This window comes from Lissotriton vulgaris, chromosome 10 (genome assembly GCF_964263255.1).
Source record: "Lissotriton vulgaris chromosome 10, aLisVul1.2, whole genome shotgun sequence".
NCBI lineage: Eukaryota > Metazoa > Chordata > Amphibia > Caudata > Salamandridae > Lissotriton > Lissotriton vulgaris.
The window spans coordinates 155,219,818-155,238,361 of NC_141698.1; the positions used below are offsets into that span (position 1 = coordinate 155,219,818).

At 46.8% G+C, this 18,544-nt stretch overlaps 1 protein-coding gene across 4 annotated transcripts in view; it reads left to right on the top strand.

Annotated features, from left to right (window-relative positions):
• The window catches only part of CCZ1 (CCZ1 vacuolar protein trafficking and biogenesis associated), a 302,840-nt gene that overhangs the window by 273,794 nt on the left and 10,502 nt on the right, over positions 1-18,544 (top strand). For all 4 annotated transcript variants that reach the window (XM_086940736.1, XM_086940735.1, XM_086940734.1 and 1 more), the window contains one exon: positions 3,834-3,961. In XM_086940736.1, the coding sequence (XP_086796862.1) occupies positions 3,834-3,961 (128 nt within the window). The remainder of the gene's footprint in view (positions 1-3,833; positions 3,962-18,544) is intronic.

Sequence of the window (18,544 nt, forward strand, 5' to 3'; positions counted from 1 at the left end):
TGAGTAGTCCTTTTTTAGTGTCTACCACCAGCATATAAGTGCCGTGAGCTCTGACCTACCATGAACCAGGGGCAGAGTCAGCACTAGGCACGAAATCCGGGCCGCATGGGTAAGAATGGCGTTTCCTGATTTTCCACACAGCTACCAAGGTAAGAACGCCTCTACTAATAAACCTGAGACCCGCTGTTGTCTCCCCTAGAGTGAAACTCCTGGCGCGACTCCGAGTCCCTGTTGATGCCAAAAAACTCAATCATAAAGGTAAACTTAACTGTATGATTGGGTATCCCTCGGATACATGTATGACGAACATTGACTGTTGGATGTATGCTAGATTCTTCAATAGCAGAGACATGAATATGGTGCACTAATCCATGCTCTACTCCCACCCTGTCATCGTGTAAAGACCTCTGCATGATACCCGTCTCTAAGACATTGATAAACTAGACGGCGATTTGGCTGTTCCCACTCCCCTAAGTTCACTTGTACCTGTAACTTTCTCCACTTTTTTAACCTTGTATGAGATTATTTCCACAACCAGAATAATCGGTTAATAGCATTAGTGATGCTTTGTACATAATGTGTGCCCGATAGTGCCGTACCTCACACACTACCCAACTCACTATTTGTTGGTGTTCTTTTTGTCTTTGAATACAGCTTGGAAATTCCATGCCATCAGCATCCAATACCACGCAAATAGTGTGTGTATTTCTTTGTAAATTTGTTTCTTGTCCTTGTCCTGACGAAAGCTCCCCTGACCCTGTAGGGCCCCGAGAGCTGAAACATGTCGACACCTTTTTTGAATACGATATAGTAGTTCATTAACTCGACTACTTAATATCACAACGTTTTTTAGTTTAGTGATTAGACTTTGTAAATAAAATTCACTCTTTTGATCTACTCACTATTTTTAACAGTTTTTTCTACCCACTTTTTATTTCTGGACACTTCTGTAAATACCAGAAGTAGCCTCTGGTGAGGCAGGCACCCTGCACGTTAATCGTTAACCCAATGACTATGCCATGACTCCTGAGGGGGCGGATAAAAGATATACCGCTACGACACGATTCCAGGAAGTCTATGAGGGTTCTCGATAAAAAACTATTTGGTTTTTGCAGATACCAGTGTCCATTCTCCTTTTGATTACTAGTCACCAATCATAGACTTCAGAACATTGGAATATTTTCTTAAATCACTAACAGACTCCTAAATACTGGGGTCAAACGCCGGGGCTGTCATTGCTTGAGTTGGAAAAGATTTGTCTGCACTGATGGCGTCATTATCAATGGGGCTTTGCAGGGGGGCGAATCTGTTAGTACATGCAATTATTAAATCTGCCAAATCATGTGCACATGGGTCAGGAGGTGGTGTAAATACTGCTTCCAAATATGAGCTTACTCGTTTGGTTATGGGTGCAAAACCACTCTTGCCCTTGGGTTTCTCAAACATCTTTGGAATGGTGTGTGTTACACCGGGGCCTGTATGGGGAGGACAACTGTCAACAGAACTAGAAGTGGTGTGAAAACGGCCCCGGTGCACCTCCGGGCCGAAATTGCCTCGAAACAGTCTGGTAGGCATTGATGAACGTTGCTTCAGCAGCTAAACACTGTGAATATCACTGCCACAAAACCCAACTAATAGCAGCTTTAAATTGGCATGTAAATTTGCTGGCAGTGTCCTCACAAATGAGGTGTGATCACGGGCTCACAGCAGCCGCAGGGCCATCAGAGTAGCCGTTTTCGCACTATGCTACACTGATGGCCCTTTCAGTCTCACTTTGCAGGCCCATTAGACCCAGCAGGGAAGGGGAGGAGGCCGGGCGCAGTGCAGAGGCCTTCTGAATATTCACGTTGCACCACTCATGCGTGAAAAAGAAAAAAAGGTGTACTTTAAAGTATGGCAATTTTACAGTCCCCGGTACGCTCTTTCAAAACTAAGAAGTAGGGGAACGGACTAACATAATTTTAAGAAGTAAGGGCACGCCGTGCCCTTCCGTCCCCGCCCACTTCTAACGCTGCTCTAGGTATATTCGCATATTTTTGCAAACAATTTAAACACAGATTTTTGATGTAGTTGCATTTAGATTGCACAATGTTGTGCATATTGAAAGCAAGCAGTGAAAGTATAACTCCAAGGTCAAATTAACATTAGGAAACCGGTTTATCCTTACAGCGCCCGGCCACTTCAAAGCTAGAATTCCCACTTAGAATCTTTTTACATCATCCCAAAATACGACATGCTTGACATTCTGTCACCAACATCAGGATGTCATCCACGCTTTTTTTAAATATAGATCTTGTGAATGTCAGAGACCAAATATCTGCCCTGGGATCACAATGACTTTGCTCTGACTTTAACTAGCCAGAATTTGGAATGTCTGGCTTTAAGCAATTCCCACTTAGGTTAGTTAGCAATTCATCCTCATCTGCTTCAGAAATTGCTTACTGGATTTTTAAAATCTTTTAATGCAATATACCTGTAATTCAGTACATTATATAATGGAATTGTCAGTCTTATATTAAGAGCGTATGCAGTCTACAATTCTACAAAGAAGTTAATCAATTCCCTTCATGTATCCCTGGCCGCCTCTAGAAATGTTAAAGTTCAATCATGCTAGAAAGTAGCCTTATAAGGTATTTTTTATAGTTCATCTTCCTCCTCCAGCATGTCCCACATTCCGCCTGCGCTTTTAATTTTAAAGTAAAAGTGAACTTCTGATACCAAATTCTTGAATTAGTGTCCCTCATGAAAACATTTTATAGTTGAACCTTCGTGTCTAGGGCTCTAACTCTGCAGTGCTAAGTTTAAGCATAAAAGGCCATATGTAGGTAAACTGTGTTTTGCGATTCTCATATTGCGATTTTTTGGGAATCACAATTAGAGAATCGAAAACGCAATGTAGGTAGGTTTAGCAAAACATTTTGCAAATCCCACTTGTTCCTTATTTGCGAATCGCAAATTAAGATTCGCAAATAAGGAATACCTTCTCATCCATTCCTATGGGCTAGAAGGCCCATAGGAATGAATGGGAAGACATTCTCAATTTGCGATTCTCAATTAGAGAATCGCAAATTGAGAATGCAATTTCAGGGTTGTAAGGGTGTCAATAGGACACCCTTTTGCACCCCTGAAATTAACATGTGTGCACATGTGGCCAAAAAAACAAAACTTAAATGAAAGCTACTGCAATGGCCCAAAGGAGTCAGATTTTATGTCATCCATTTACCATGAATACTTACTGCCCACAATCATTCTCGTAAGTTGTAGCTTGTATGTTCCTTTTTTAAATGTTAAAATGTGAATCCAAGGTGTAGAAGTAGCCTTGCTCGTGGGTTTGTGCTTGAGGGAGGTAGTGTTTGGACATTTCCGCCTCAGTATTTTGTAATGCTGTTGAAAGGAGTTAGGGTACTGACATTGGAGGGTAACTTTGCTTGTGGAACCAGAGACAGTACTCCTGTGAATATTGATACTAAAGGTAAGTTGGTTCCCTGTTTTATTTACTTCCCTGAATGATCTATGTAGAGATCTTAACTTCTCTGAAGGCCTTAGTCTTTTCCTGGCTTATTGTTTACTAGGCAGTGTTTGTGTCATTTACTAGAGTGTTTTTTAATTATAGGTATCTAAAAAGTGGCTGTACAGTTACGCCACAGCACTATATAAAACACCCTAACAAATAAGATTATAAATTACATCCATTCTAGTTGCCACCATCGGAAACCATCGTTCATTTGTGAATGCCTTCTGTCTTTTCTACTATATCTCCCCAGAGAATAATAACTCAACTTGTTACATTTGCATATAAAAAACAAACAGATGACCAGTTGCTTTTCTTTCAGAGCGGACGAGGATGAGGAAATCATTGTGAAAGCAATGAGCGACTACTGGGTTGTGGGGAAAAAGTCGGATCAACGTGAACTGTATGTAATTTTGAATCAAAAAAATGCCAACCTGATTGAAGTAAATGGTGAGTAAATACGGCGCTACTTTGTTTGAAGTGGTCTGTACGTTTATTTAGCATATGTCTTACTCTGTGCTGTACTGGATATTTTGTTTTTACTTAAGTTGGAAGCCAGTCCTGATCAGGTTACATAAGGGTTTTGTTTCTCCTCTATGCATTGCTTGTCAGCCGAAGAAAGACATCATTAATATTCAGCAGATCTATCTGAACAGGTGTTTTGAATAATTAAAACACAAACTTTATCTCGCTTCCTCCTGCCTCCCTTTCCCCTTTTGGTGACAATAATGGGATGCTTCAGACAGGTTTGAATTAATATCCATGTGTACCAGATATATTATTATGTAACACACTGTAGTCCAGAGTATGCTGCCTTCCATTGTCAAGTTTGATCTTACAATTTAACTCATTCTGGATATTTTTCACACACAGTAAAACTTCTTTAGTATCTTAAATCATTTTCTTTGTCTCCCCATTTGAGAAGGTTATAGAACATTGACTCCTCTTAACTGACCCACTTGCATTTTAAGTATGTAAGGGGATGAAGGCAAGGGGCAGGGTTAAGGGGTTGCCTTTGACCCTGGGCCTCATATAAAGGCTGTTCAGACAAAGGAGCTGTTGTATAATTTGGATTTGGATACTGCTCGGGATTGGCATGGCAGCAATTAGAAGCTGTTTCGTCACACAAGTGACTTCTTCAAGGCTAAATGGAATAATACTGTTGTCACAATCGCATGGGTCACCAGGCCTGGGTAAAGACAATATTCCTGAAAGTCGGAGCCTAGAATAGAAATGACATCCTCGATCTTCAAAATGTGTCCCACTGTTCCACACCGTAAAGTTATATTTCAGAACATCAGTATACAGGACATGTTATCAACGAAACAAGTAGAAAGTAATTCCAATGTAGTCCAAGATGATTCGCTAGATACCTTTCCTCAAAAGTGTCCACCGTTATCCAAATGAAGGGGCCCAATATTAACCGATTCTCCAGAATGACCAGTTCTACAGAATGACTACACCTTCTTTCTCTGGGAGACCATGCATTTTGGCAACATAAGCTTCAAAGTATGCGAGTCCGTGCAAACCATCAAAATAAGTTGACCTAATTCCTGGCTAGTTCACAGTGCACCTCCTGGGCCCCTAAACTGACAGGGCACCGGATGGTATCTGCAACCTCACAACATGACAACCCTAATTTCCCCCTAGGAAATTGTGGAAACAAATCTTGCCCTTTTGTTTGTAAGTCAGGCATGCCCAAAGAGGTACTCAAGAAATACACAAGTGGTGTTTCAAGTATTTTTTTAGACAACTTGAATCTTGTGCAAAATATACGCTCTGCAATGATTACTAGTATGAAGAAACCAATGTCAAGCATGACAAGAATGGTGAACAGGATGAATAATTCAACCATTGTACAATTGCATTGGATTATATGAAGACATATAATTGTACTCCTACCTTGCTTTGTATATCCTAATAAGTATAGATGTGCTAATCTGCCAGATCCCACAGAGTGGTCTAACTCCCCATTTATTTGTGTGCATTTATCATCCGACAACTACGTCTGGTATAGAGCAGACCGCAGGCCTTCTTAGGATAGGGATGGGATCCAGCTGGCAAGAATTCAGGCACAAAGTGACCACGACAATCCTGTTGAAATGCTCTGCTCCCTAAGGAAGGGCTCATATGGTTTATATATTAAACTAAACCCATGCATTCAGTGCCTGAGCTCTGGACCAGCCGCATTTTGTTCATTCTACCTACCCAGGGCTGGGACTTAACAGACAACAATCCATAACGTAGTTTGCATAGAGTACTGGGGATCTTGTAAGAGACCATAATTCCCTATGAAGAAATGTAGATGTAAACAATTATTTCTGAGTACTCTGATGTGCAATCAAAATGTGTTGCAGAGGCCACTGTTTAAAAAGGTGTCCACTTTAAATGTGGATATGTAATGGAAGTGCTTGTGTCTAGAGCCTATGCAACTACACAACAGTCACACTACCACTAATGTATCTGTTCTTAATGCCGACTGTGCCTCTTGACCCTGTTACTGAGCTGACCCGACTTCAGGGCAGACACCTGTCCCAACGTCTCACTCTGCGTCAAAATTCTTTCACGGTCCCAACTCTGAAGGAAATCCACTATGACTTTAACCGCTGGCACGCCAGCCCAGACTTCATACACAGCCCATGCAACACCATTTGGACTCCATGGGATTTCCATTGATGTCCATGCTTGATTGATGGACATGTTATTAGATGGCTCTCTAAGCTTCTGGGACAAAGACTATTTGGCCTTGGAGAGCTTCAAAGAAAACAGAGCTACAGTGTATTCTATTGGCCTTTTGGTGCTGATTCGGCAGTATCCCCAAAAGCACTGTTCTAATCAGAAAGAAACAGTTAGTTATAGATTCCTAACCTTAGAATTACCCTCTAGGCTTCAGACTGGATCTGGAAAGTTTTTCGTCAGCAGTACCCCTGCGTGTCGGAAGGTGGCGTCGGTCGACTCAGTCTTCGGCGGGATGATGTCCTGGTAGCTACATAGACGCCGCCATCACACGCTCACGTTAATTCTTTCTTTTTCCGCACCAGCAAGCGCAGATCCAGAGAGCGGTACGCCGTCAATTTTTGACTGACTTTTTGTCGTTTTTGAGTCAGTGATGGATACACACCGCGTGTGCCTCTACTGCCTGGAGCGCGACCATGACCCCAAGTCGTGCTCCGACTGCCGAACCATGGTCCCAAAGTCTTTGCGGGAGCTGTCCCAAAAGCTCCTCGAAGCCAAACAGTCGGCTCCGCGCCACTCAAGGTCCCGGTCGCGTGGGAGGTTGAGGGACCGATCGTGGAGTCACCATCATCACTCTTCTTCTAAGTCTTCACACTCTGGTCAGGTAAGTCGAAGCACAAGAAGAAGTCGAAGAAGCATTGTTGCTCTTAGACTTCCCCTCGTCCGTCAGCTAACGTGACGAAGGGTGCGGGTGGTGCTCCTCCCGTGGCCCCGCGTGAGGAGCCTTCAGGGTCGGCTCCGGCCTTCCCTCCCTTCCTGGGACCTGGAGGGACCCCTGTCCAGCTTCGTCACTTTTACGAAGTGATGCACGCCATCTATGGGCAGCCCGACTCTGCCGGCGTGCCCTTGGGCCCCACAAACTCAGCTGGGGACCATAGGCCTTCGACACCGGCAGCTTCGGCCTCGCACCGCAGGGCCCCCTTGGATCCAGGCCTGGATCGAAATCGGCACCGGTCGACCTCGTTACACCTCCACCGGCTCAGATTCCACCAGCACCCCGTCCGCAACCGACTGGGGGTCCAACCGGTGTCGACCCCGGCTTCCGCCCCAATGTGGACACGGAGCCGGACTGGCATCGGCCGGATCCGGCATCGATGGGTACTTTTGTCCTTGTGTTCCACCCTGGCCATTTCCAGCCAGACTAGGGTGAGGAAGACTGGGAGGGGTCTGGTGACCCTTTAACAGACCAGTTAGATTACGATCCGGACTGGAGAGAGGAACTGGGGGATGCCAGTGGCTTGGATACCTCCCCAGACCTAGGCATGTTGTCTCCTCCTACTGTGGCTGCGAAGGAGGGAGCGTCATACGCAGTGGTGTTGTGTAGGGCGGCTGCGGCTCTCCACATCGAGCTTCCTACGGTGGCAGTCCGGATTAACCTCCTGACAGAGGTCCTTTAACCGGCAGCGAGTTCTTTGGATCCCTTATTGCCGTTTAATGAAGCCCTCACCGACATCCATTTGGGCACCTGGTCCAGACCCAACACAGGGGCTTCTGTGGACAGGATGATTGCCCGACGCCACTGCCTCGGCCCCTGGCGACTCCACTTTTCTCTGCAAACACCCTCCACCCCTGAGAACTTGGTGGTTCAAGCATCCACTTCTAAAGGCATCTTCCCTATCGCAACATGTGATAGGGAATCCAAAAAGCTGGACCACCTTGGGAAGAAAATGTTTTCTTCCGTCAGCTTGGGACTGCGGTCGGTAAACACCGCATGTCTGTTGGGCTGTTGCACCCACTCTGTGTGGGATACGGTGGCGCAGGTGCTACCTCAGTGCCCGGAGGAGGCCCGGGCCGTACTCTCCTGCGCAGTTGCCGAGGGGAGAGACGCAGCGAAGTTTACCATCCGCTTTGGGCTGGATACCTCCGACGCACTTGGTAAGACGATATCGTCAGCAGCCCTTTAACGCTACGCCTGGTTGCGTTCGACTGTTTTTTCCGGGGATGCCCAAATCACCCTTATGGACATGCCCTTTGATGGCCGTCGCCTTTTTGGTGACAAGGCAGACAGCGCGCTAGAGCGCTTTAAAGACTCTCGAGCTATGGCCAGGTCCATGGGCCTCTCCACCACCCGCCTTGCGCAGTCTGCCTTTTGCCCCTTTCATGGCTACGGAAGGGGTGCCCCACTACGTCCCGCCCAGATCCACAGGCCGCCGCAAACTGTTCAGCCCCAGTGCGGCCGGGGACGTGTGAACCACCTGCGTGGTTCTGGGGGCCAGCGGGCGGGCCAGTGCACCACAGCTCCCTCTGCAGCAGCCTCCAAACCCTCCTAGTCCGACCTTTCAGGGCCACCAAACGCCAGTGGGCGGCAGGATCCGCCATCACCTCCCCCCTGGCGCACCATCAAGTCAGACAGGTGGGTTCTGCAGATAGTCCGAAGGGGATACTCCCCTTCGAAACTACCCCTCCCTCCATGCCACCTCAGTACCATCGCATATCGGAGGATCACCTAGCCCTTCTCCAACAGGAAGTTGTGGCACTCTTCGCCAAGGGTGCCATAGAGCGCGTTCCTGCCTCAGAAGTAGGTCGTGGTTGCTATTCCCACTATTTTCTGGTACTCAAGAAGGACAAAGGCCTGCGTCCTATCTTGGATCTCAGGTACGTCAACCACTTCCTCTGGAAGGAGAAGTTCAAGATGTTGACACTCGCTCAGGTCTTGTCTGCCCTCGACCCTGGAGACTGGATGGTAGCGTTGGACTTGCAGAACGCTTACTTTCACATCCCCGTCCTGACGGCATTACTTGCGGTTCGCGGCAGGTCAAGAGGACTATCAGTTTGCCGTGCTCCACGTTGGCCTTATCAGCACCCCTCGGGTGTTCACGAAAGTGATGGTGGTCGCAGCTCATCTGCGCAGATCAGGGGTTCCTGTCTTCCTCTTTCTCGACGACTGGTTGTTGAAGGCTAGCTCGCCCCAGGCAGTCGTCTTCTCCCACCTCCAAACTACGGCCGACCTCCTGCATTTCCTGTGGTTCTCCATCAAGGTGCCAAAGTCGCACCTGACCCCCTCTCAGAATCTCCTCTTCATCGGAGCTGTTCTGGACACAACGCAGTTTCGGGTTTATCCTCCCGAACATCGAATCCAGGATATTCGGGCTATGATTCCGATCTTTCAGCCTCTAGTCTGGGTTTCGGTCAGGATGACCCCGAGGCTGCTGGGCCTCATGGCCTCCTGGTCGATCCTGCCAGGTAGCATATGTGGGCTCTGCAGTGAGACCTAAAGTTCCAGTGGGTGGAACATCAGGAGAATCTGTCCGATTGCGCCCAGATCTCAGAGGGCACTGCACGACAATTGCAGTGGTGGCTCACAAACCAGGATTGGGTCAATGGCAGATTCCTCTCCCTTCCCCAACCAGAACACACAGTGGTGACAGACGCATCCCTTCTGGGATGGGGTGTCACTTTCGAGAGCGGAGATCAGAGGCCTCTGGTCTCCGGCGGAGTCCGAGCTCCACATCGACCTTCTGGAGCTTCGGGCGATCCATCTTTCACTCAAAGCATTCCTTCCCTCATCCTTCCCTCATTCCGGGGAAGAGAAGTGCAGGTGTTAATGGGCAACATCACCGCCATGTGGTACTGCAACAAACAAGGTGGGTGGGGTCGTGGACCCCATGTCAAGAGGCCCTCCGCCTCTGGACATGGCTGGAACATCAGGGCATATCCCTGGTGGTTCAACACCTGGCAGGTTCACTGAACACCAGGGCGGACAAACTCAGCCGCAGGTGCATGATGGATCACGAATAGCGTCTTCACTCAGAGGTGGTGCAAGGTCTCTTTCAACAGTGAGGAGAGCCTTGGTTAGATCTATTCGCCACCGAAGAGAATGCGCAATGTCAGCAATTCTGCGCGTTGGAATTTCCAAGGCGGCACTCGCTAGGAGATGCTTTTCATCACGAGCGGAGTTGCGGTCTTCTGTACGCCTTTCCATCTTTACCACTTCTGCCCAGAGTGCTGAAGAAGATCAAGCGCAACTGGGCTCAAGTCATTCTTGTGGCCTCTGATTGGGCAGGAAGAGTCTGGTATCCTCAGCTGCTCACATGGCCATCGGTCCTCCGATCCGACTGCCTCTTCGGGGGGATCTTCTGTCGCAGCAGCAGGGGACAGTCCTCCACTCGAACCTGTCCAGCCTCCACCTCTTTGCATGGAGATTGAGCGGCGACAGTTGATGTCATTTGACCTGCCTCCCGAAGTCTGTGATGTAATCTTGGCTGCCAGGCGTCCTGCCACCAAGACGGTATACCCCTGCAGATGGAATACATTTGTGGCATGGTGCACAGCAAAGACTGTGGACCCCCTTTCTGCCCCTCTTTCTGAAGTTCGCTTGTTCCTCCTATCTTTAGCCCATCAGGGCGTTGCTCTTGGCACTCTTAAGGGCTGCCTCCTGGCCGTTTCAGCCTTCCTCAGGCTCCCTGATCAACCTTTTACTTTTCAAGTCCCCCGTTGTAAATAGATTTCTTAAGGGCACTACGCATCTTTTTCCTCCTGGTCCCTTCGGAAGGCCCCAGTGGGACATGAACTTGGTTCTGACATATCTTATGTGTGCTCCCTTTGAGCCACTGCATAACTGTCCTCTCAGACTTCTCATTTTGAAAACTGCTTTCTGGTGGCCATCACCTCTGCGTGCAGGGCGAGTGAGCTACTACAAGCTGTGTCTTCCAAGCCTTCCTTTCTGGCTGTCCATCTGGACAAGGTCATCCTTAGAACTAGACCTTCCTTTCTTCCGCTGCCTTCTCTCATCTGTGTCCAGCCCCTACCCCTTCATTTTGCCCTCCATGGTCCTTTGTGCATGCCCCTGCCCCCTCCCTCTTGCCCACCATGACTGTTATGCTGCCACTAACCCTCCTGCTTGCCATGCATGGCATTTTTTGCTGCGACTGTCCCTCCCACCTGCCCAGTGTGGTCCGCTTGCTGCCCCCAACACCCTCCCACCTTCCCTCCATTGTCTCGGTGTATGCCATTATAGTCTCCCTGTTGCTCTTCATGGTGTGTTGTGCTCTTCCAGTGCCCGTCCCACCTGACTAAATAATCAAAAGACGCACAGATGATGGCCCGAATGCAGAGCAAATCAAACATTCTCCCTCAGTCAATAGATCTGGGTTAAATCCATTGGTCTTTTGCTCACCATGCCACCCCAGTTTAGACCCAGCCATATGCAAATCAGTCTTGACCCTCTGACTCATGGGAACTGTCCAGACTGAACTGCCAAGCCAGATCCTCCCTCGACCGGAAGCAAGCATCCTGGGACCGGTTTCGGGGCACCACCACTCGTCAGCCAGGCTAGCATGAATCCAGTGGCACAGTGAGCCCAGGACCTATGTTTGGGCATTGCTTTCTCGCTCTAAGTGCGCCGGGAATGCCCAGACGTGAGTCTCTGGCTCACTGTGCCACTGGAATCAAGCTATCCTGACTACTGAGGGTTGAAATACCGAAACGGGCTCTAGGCTGCTTGTTTCCGGTCCAGGGAGGACCTGGTTTGGTAGTTCGGGCTGGACTGTTCCCATGAGGCTTAGGGTCAAATCTGATTTGCATATCGTCAGGTCTAAACTGGGGTGGAATGGTGAGCAAAAGAATGATGGATTTAACCCAGATCTCTTGACTGGGGGTGAATGTTTTGATTTGTTATGCATTCCGTCCATCAATTGTCTCTCTTGCCTTCTCACCCGAAGTGCACCGGGTATGCCCAGACGTGGGCTCCCAGGCTCACTGTGCCTCTGTAATCAAGCTATTCTGGCTGATGAGGGGTGAAACCCCGAAACCGGTCCTAGGAAGCCTGTTTCCAGTCCGGGGAGGACATGGCCTGGCAGTTTGGACTGACCACTTCTCATGAGGCACAGGGTCAAGACTGATTTGCATATGGCCAGGTCTAAACTGCAGTGGCATGGTGAGCAAAAGAATGATGGATTTAACCCAGATCTCTTAACTGGGGCTGAATGTTTTGATTTGTTCTGCATTCCGTCCATCAATTGTTTGTCTTTTGCCCTATTAGTCAGCTTGCTTCTCCTGCCCTGCCCCATTGCCCCCTGCCCTCAGTTGTCCATTTGCATACCCCTGCTCCTGCCCTTCATGGTCTGTTTTGCTGCAACTGCCCAACTGTCTTTCCAGTATGGACAGCGTGCTGTCCTTGTCTCCTTCCTCTCTGCTGTTCATGTACATGGCCCTGTCACCTCCCTATTGCTTTCCATGGTCCATTGTGCTGGACTGTCCTCCCGCTTGCCCTGTGTGGTGTATTGTGCTGCGGCAACTCCTGGCGCCCAACCTGTAAGATCAATTTAGTGGCCCTGTCCATTTCCCTCCTGCCCTTTATTGTCCAAGTCCATGTCTCTAACCCATTCCTCCTGCCCTCTGTTGTCCATTGTACCATGCATGTCAACATTTTAAACTTGGTAAGACGGAGATTTTGAAAAGAAATCTGGGGAATTGATTTTCCCCATTGACTTACATTGAAGAAGAGGAGATATTAGTTGGGAGACGCATAAAATAAGGCTCTTTGGGGCTTAAAAACATCCGGAGACTCCTGTCTGATTCGGCTCTCTTGCATGTCTAGCATGGTTGATTTGTTGCCCCTGTCCCCTTTCCCCTGTCCTCTATAGTCAGTTGTGCTGCCACTTCCCCTTCTGCCTGCCCAGCGGGGTCAGCTTGCTGCTGCTGCTGCTCCCTCCTTCCTGCCCTCAATTGTCAGAGTCCGTGCCCCTGACCTCTGTATCTCCAGTGTTCTAATGAACAACTAGATTGCTAACATTCTGTATTTATTACAAAAGTGTGGTACATCTGAAGTCCTCTTGATGTAACTAAATCTGTAAAACTTAAAGCATTTCCTTTAGAATTTTTTTTAACACTATCGGTGCGGCGCATTTTCTCGCTGTGCGCTGAAGATTTAAAAATCCTGCGGTTCATGACGAGCTCAGCTCGTCATGAGCGTACGAGAGGTGTACTTAATGACGAGCTGAGTTCGTCATCAGCGTCGAAGGGGTTAATGGTTTTTTTTTTCCCATAGAAATTATGCTTAATGCGATAAAGCTCTATTTGTTATCTTTTTGCTATTTTTTTATCCAGTTGATCACTTGATTATCTGTTGCACTTAGGGGAGAGGATGTGGTGTTACGGCTATAGCTGCTGACTTTGCAACTGGAGAAACAGGTTTGAGTTTTGGCATTGGCTCAATATCCTGTGATTCTAGGCAAAATCCTTAATCTCCCTCTACCTAAAACCAAAATAAATGTATCCCTGTGTAATGTGACTGATGCTCATGTATAGCACTCTAATACCGGTCTGGTTCGCCCTATATAAAACAGCAAAAACAATATGCGTTTTGCAGACTTCTATCATTGGCTAAACCTGGGTTTCATTTGGCTGCTATTTGTGCTACATTTGGTTTCTTTGTGTGTCTCGGTGCCATCTTGGGAGACATTTTTTGTTGTGAAACTCCATAATTTCCTAACTTACTGCAGTATGTTCAGTAGATAATGCTTTCAGTTTTCCACTTCGATTCCATCAAAATGGCATTTTGGCATGAATTCAGAATATTAGCACGCTAGTTGCTCATTAGAACACTGTGATAGCGCTGCTGATCGCCAGCGAGTTAGCTGGTATTCTGCTGCTGGTGAAAGTGCATGTTTCATTCTGCATGTTTTAATGAAATGTAAGAGTAAGATATTTGAGAACTCATTTAAAATGTGTCCTAATATTGCTTTCTACAGCACTAACCATAATTTCCGAGACCAAATGAACCCCCACATTGTATCACTTTCGAAATGAAATGTTTTAAGTGTTACCAGTTTGATTCAATTAAGATGACTTCAGGTGTGTCACGCAATTTTGTCATAAGTTAGACTGTTAGCACTCTAATTGTTCTTTATAACACTCTGGGAGCTGTAATGGAACATAAGGGAATCATCTGACAGGCTGTTCATGATGGAAGTACATGTTTTACTCAGTATGTCAGACTTTATTCTCACATCACTGAGAAAGATAGTGTGAATTTACAGAAAATATGCTTTCATTTTAGTTTCGGGAGCACCTTCCAAAGCCTCTATGAGAAAATCATGAAAAACAGGTTTTCTCAAACATGATTCATGAAAACCCTGCATGTCTGCATTCTTTATAGCGTAAAATCACCTTAGAACACTCCACAATTCTTAAAACTAGGAAGGTACCAGCAACAAATGATTCATATTTTATCTAAAATCTATTTTCACTCTTTGTACATGCTGCTTTTTGTGACCCTCAAAACTGGCCATTCACTACAATGCATTTCAATGTGGTCCATGTCCTAGAGTCCTTTAACAGCTGCCACTGCTTGTCGTCCAGGATGTGGTCAGCCAATAAGGAGGGGGGGGGGGGGGGATCCCATTGGCGATGCCCTTTGGAGTCTCAGCTTGCTCACTTTGCGCCTTACATATTTTTTAAATTAATTTACAGGACACAGGGACCAAGTCCCTGAGTCTTGTAATGACTGCCAAAACATATTATTCAGGTTGAAACCAACTAATCAGGATTGACTAGTCCCTGTTAAATTTGCCTATCAGAGCATATCTGGACACCAACTGTCCAGATATCTATACATTTTGAACCTTAATTTTTCAAAAGCTACTGAACAGATTTAAACCAAATCAGAAAAAGCTCAATTTGCTGACCAATATCTAGCTCCCTGCCAAAATGTGTGTAACTCCTTTCAGCAGTTTTTGCTGTAGCCCTGTTTAAAGAAGCCTATGAAAAATGCATGGGTATTTTGCGTTTTGGGACCTCCTCTTTTTTCTCGTCCCTGCTTGACTGATCACCCCAAAACCTTTCCATGCACAACCTAGTCAAAAAGTTGAATCATTTTGGAAAGTTTAGTGGAAATTCGTCAAATGATGCCAAAGTTATTAGCAACACAAAAGTGCTTTTCCTATGGAACAGCTGACGCAAGTATAACGACCTACTGGCAACCGCCACTGAGTAATACATGATGTAAGGGTATGTGTGTGTGTGTGTGTGTGTGTGTGTGTGTGTGTGTGTGTATATATATATATATATATATAGAACTGTATAGAAAACAAGTTCTTCTTATTTCCATCTGAAATCACCTATCCTAATATACAAATGCATGTTGCAGCAGGCAACATCAGTTATTTATTATTTACATTGTCAAAAATTGCTACTTGTAATTAACCTTAATATGGTTACACTTCATGTATATGATCGTGACATATTTAGGTCAATTTACTTATTTTGATCTGATACTTCTGTTCTTGGATAGTAAAAACGTGAGTTCTGGTCATTCGAAAGTCCTTTTCTATTGCTACACTTCGTCCTTGTATGCTATCTGAGGCTGCTTTTCCTCCAGACAGGTGCCGTGATTTGGTACTCTTGGAAATAAGTGAATCACTTGACAACTATCCTTTCAATTTGCGTTTATTGCTTTACTGGATTTTTCTAATGTGAGGAACAGCAATGCTTGCATATGGTTAGTTTAACTGCAGCACAACATACTCTTTCTGTACAACTTTCTGTAAGTGCTTACACATTTGTTTATTAAAGTAATTGAATTGTATTGTTGGAGGTGCATTATTTTTAAGGGTAAAATAGCACCTTGTTTTAAATATATCGTTTCTTGTAATTGGGCTTCCTGTGAAATCTTGGAGTGGAGGTAACAGTTTTACAGCCAAGACCTAGAGCGAGCTCTTGCAGACAATAACTTTGACTAATCCATCTTGAAACCATCCTGATGTGCAGGAGGTTGAATCAACCTGTGGGCTGCTCCTATGAAGTGTCTGTAAGTGGTAGAGCGATACTGTGGCATCTCTTGATTAGGCATTGATGCCCACCTTTTGGAACTCTTTATCTCCTGTTTTAAGCGTTGCCGAACCCCAGGCTAGAGAAGATTCCATACCTTTACTTCTTGGTGGGAGTCTGTTGGAATCTGTTTCTAGGTCCTTTAGCACTGACTTACCCACTCCCTCTGGGGAGCAATAGAGGGTGGCCCTACTGGGGATCCTTAAGTCAAGGGTTCTCTCAGAATTCCTGGGTCCAATTCTGGCTTGAGGTGCCCTAGCAAGGGGTTCCTGAGACATCTGTGAGTCACAGTAGTGCCCTGCGTGTGGCCAATAAGTCATGTGGCCCAGCAATCTACCAGCTGGTAGATCAAAGGTTGCTTTGAACGGAGAAGGCTGCTTCTGCTGAGAGACAGTATACCAAGGAGCTATTATGAGTTGTAGGCCCCTGAGCTGTGTCCTCCACTCTCCCCCTTTAATGGAGGGAAAGCATTTTGAAACAAGCTCACCAATTTACCAAATGTTTTGAGGCCAATGCTTTCTATCCTGAAACTCCTGGTGGCTAGTGCATTCCACCAGGGTCAAGAACAGGTCCTTCTACTATCTTCAAAAAAAATCCACCATAGACTTCCTGAAGCAAGGATGCGTTATCGCACCCCTCCTGTTAAATCTCTATACCAACAACCGTGGGAGGTTCTTGGAGCACAGCCGCCTGCTTCCGCCTAAACTGGGCCAATCGAAACTGCACATTTCACAATATGCTGATGACATAGTAATAATGGTTCAGAAAAGGGGGTGGTGATGAACAGAGTGTCTGAATTAAGCAGACCACTCTTACCCAGTCCAAAGATCAGGGCTTGATCCATCACCGTTATTTAGCTCACTGCACCATCCCAGCTCAGAACCTGGCTATATGCAAATCAGTCTGTCCCTGCCCCAGTGCATCATGGGAACAGGGCAGACTAAACTACCAAGCCAATTCTTCACCAGAAAGGAGACAAGCTTCCGGGGACCGGTTTCTGGCATTTCAGCCGTCGTCGGCCCGGCTTGCTTGAATCCTGATGGTGCAGTGAGCAAGGGACTCATGTCTGAGTATACCCTGCCACACCTATAGTGGCCAAAAAACGATTCAGAAAAGGGGGTGGTGATGAACAGAGTGTCTGAATTAAGCAGACCACTCTTACCCAGTCCAAAGATCAGGGCTTGATCCATCACCGTTATTTAGCTCACTGCACCATCCCAGCTCAGAACCTGGCTATATGCAAATCAGTCTGTCCCTGCCCCAGTGCATCATGGGAACAGGGCAGACTAAACTACCAAGCCAATTCTTCACCAGAAAGGAGACAAGCTTCCGGGGACCGGTTTCTGGCATTTCAGCCGTCGTCGGCCCGGCTTGCTTGAATCCTGATGGTGCAGTGAGCAAGGGACTCATGTCTGAGTATACCCTGCCACACCTATAGTGGCCAAAAACGATTCAGAAAAGGGGGTGGTGATGAACAGAGTGTCTGAATTAAGCAGACCACTCTTACCCAGTCCAAAGATCGGGGCTTGATCCATCACCGTTATTTAGCTCACTGCACCATCCCAGCTCAGAACCTGGCTATATGCAAATCAGTCTGTCCCTGCCCCAGTGCATCATGGGAACAGGGCAGACTAAACTACCAAGCCAATTCTTCACCAGAAAGGAGACAAGCGTCCGGGGACCGGTTTCTGGCACTTCAGCCGTCGTCGGCCCGGCTTGCTTGAATCCTGATGGTGCAGTGAGCAAGGGACTCATGTCTGAGTATACCCTGCCACACCTATAGTGGCCAAAAACGATTCAGAAAAGGGGGTGGTGATGAACAGAGTGTCTGAATTAAGCAGACCACTCTTACCCAGTCCAAAGATCAGGGCTTGATCCATCACCGTTATTTAGCTCACTGCACCATCCCAGCTCAGAACCTGGCTATATGCAAATCAGTCTGTCCCTGCCCCAGTGCATCATGGGAACAGGGCAGACTAAACTACCAAGCCAATTCTTCACCAGAAAGGAGACAAGCTTCCGGGGACCGGTTTCTGGCATTTCAGCCGTCGTCGGCCCGGCTTGCTTGAATCCTAATGGTGCAGTGAGCAAGGGTATACTCAGATGTGAGTCCCTTGCTCATTGCACCATCAGGATTCAAGCAAGCCGGGCCGAAGACGGCTGAAATGCCAGAAACCGGTCCCCGGAAGCTTGTTTCCTTCCCAGTATAAGAATTGGCTTGGTAGTTTGGTCTGCCCTGTTCCCATGATGCACTGGGCCAGGGTCAGACTAATTTGCATATAGCCAAGTTCTGAGCTGGGATGGTGCAGTGAGCTAAAAAACGGTGATGGATCTAGCCCTGATCTTTGGACTGGGTAAGAGTGGTCTGCTTAATTCAGACACTCTGTTCATCACCACCCCCTTTTCTGAATCATAGTAATAATGGATCATGCCAAATCTGGCCTTCAACGTGCCCTGAGTAAACTCAACGTTTATATAATAAAGCTAAGGCCCTTAAAATCAATCAGGACAAGAACCACGTCATGATTT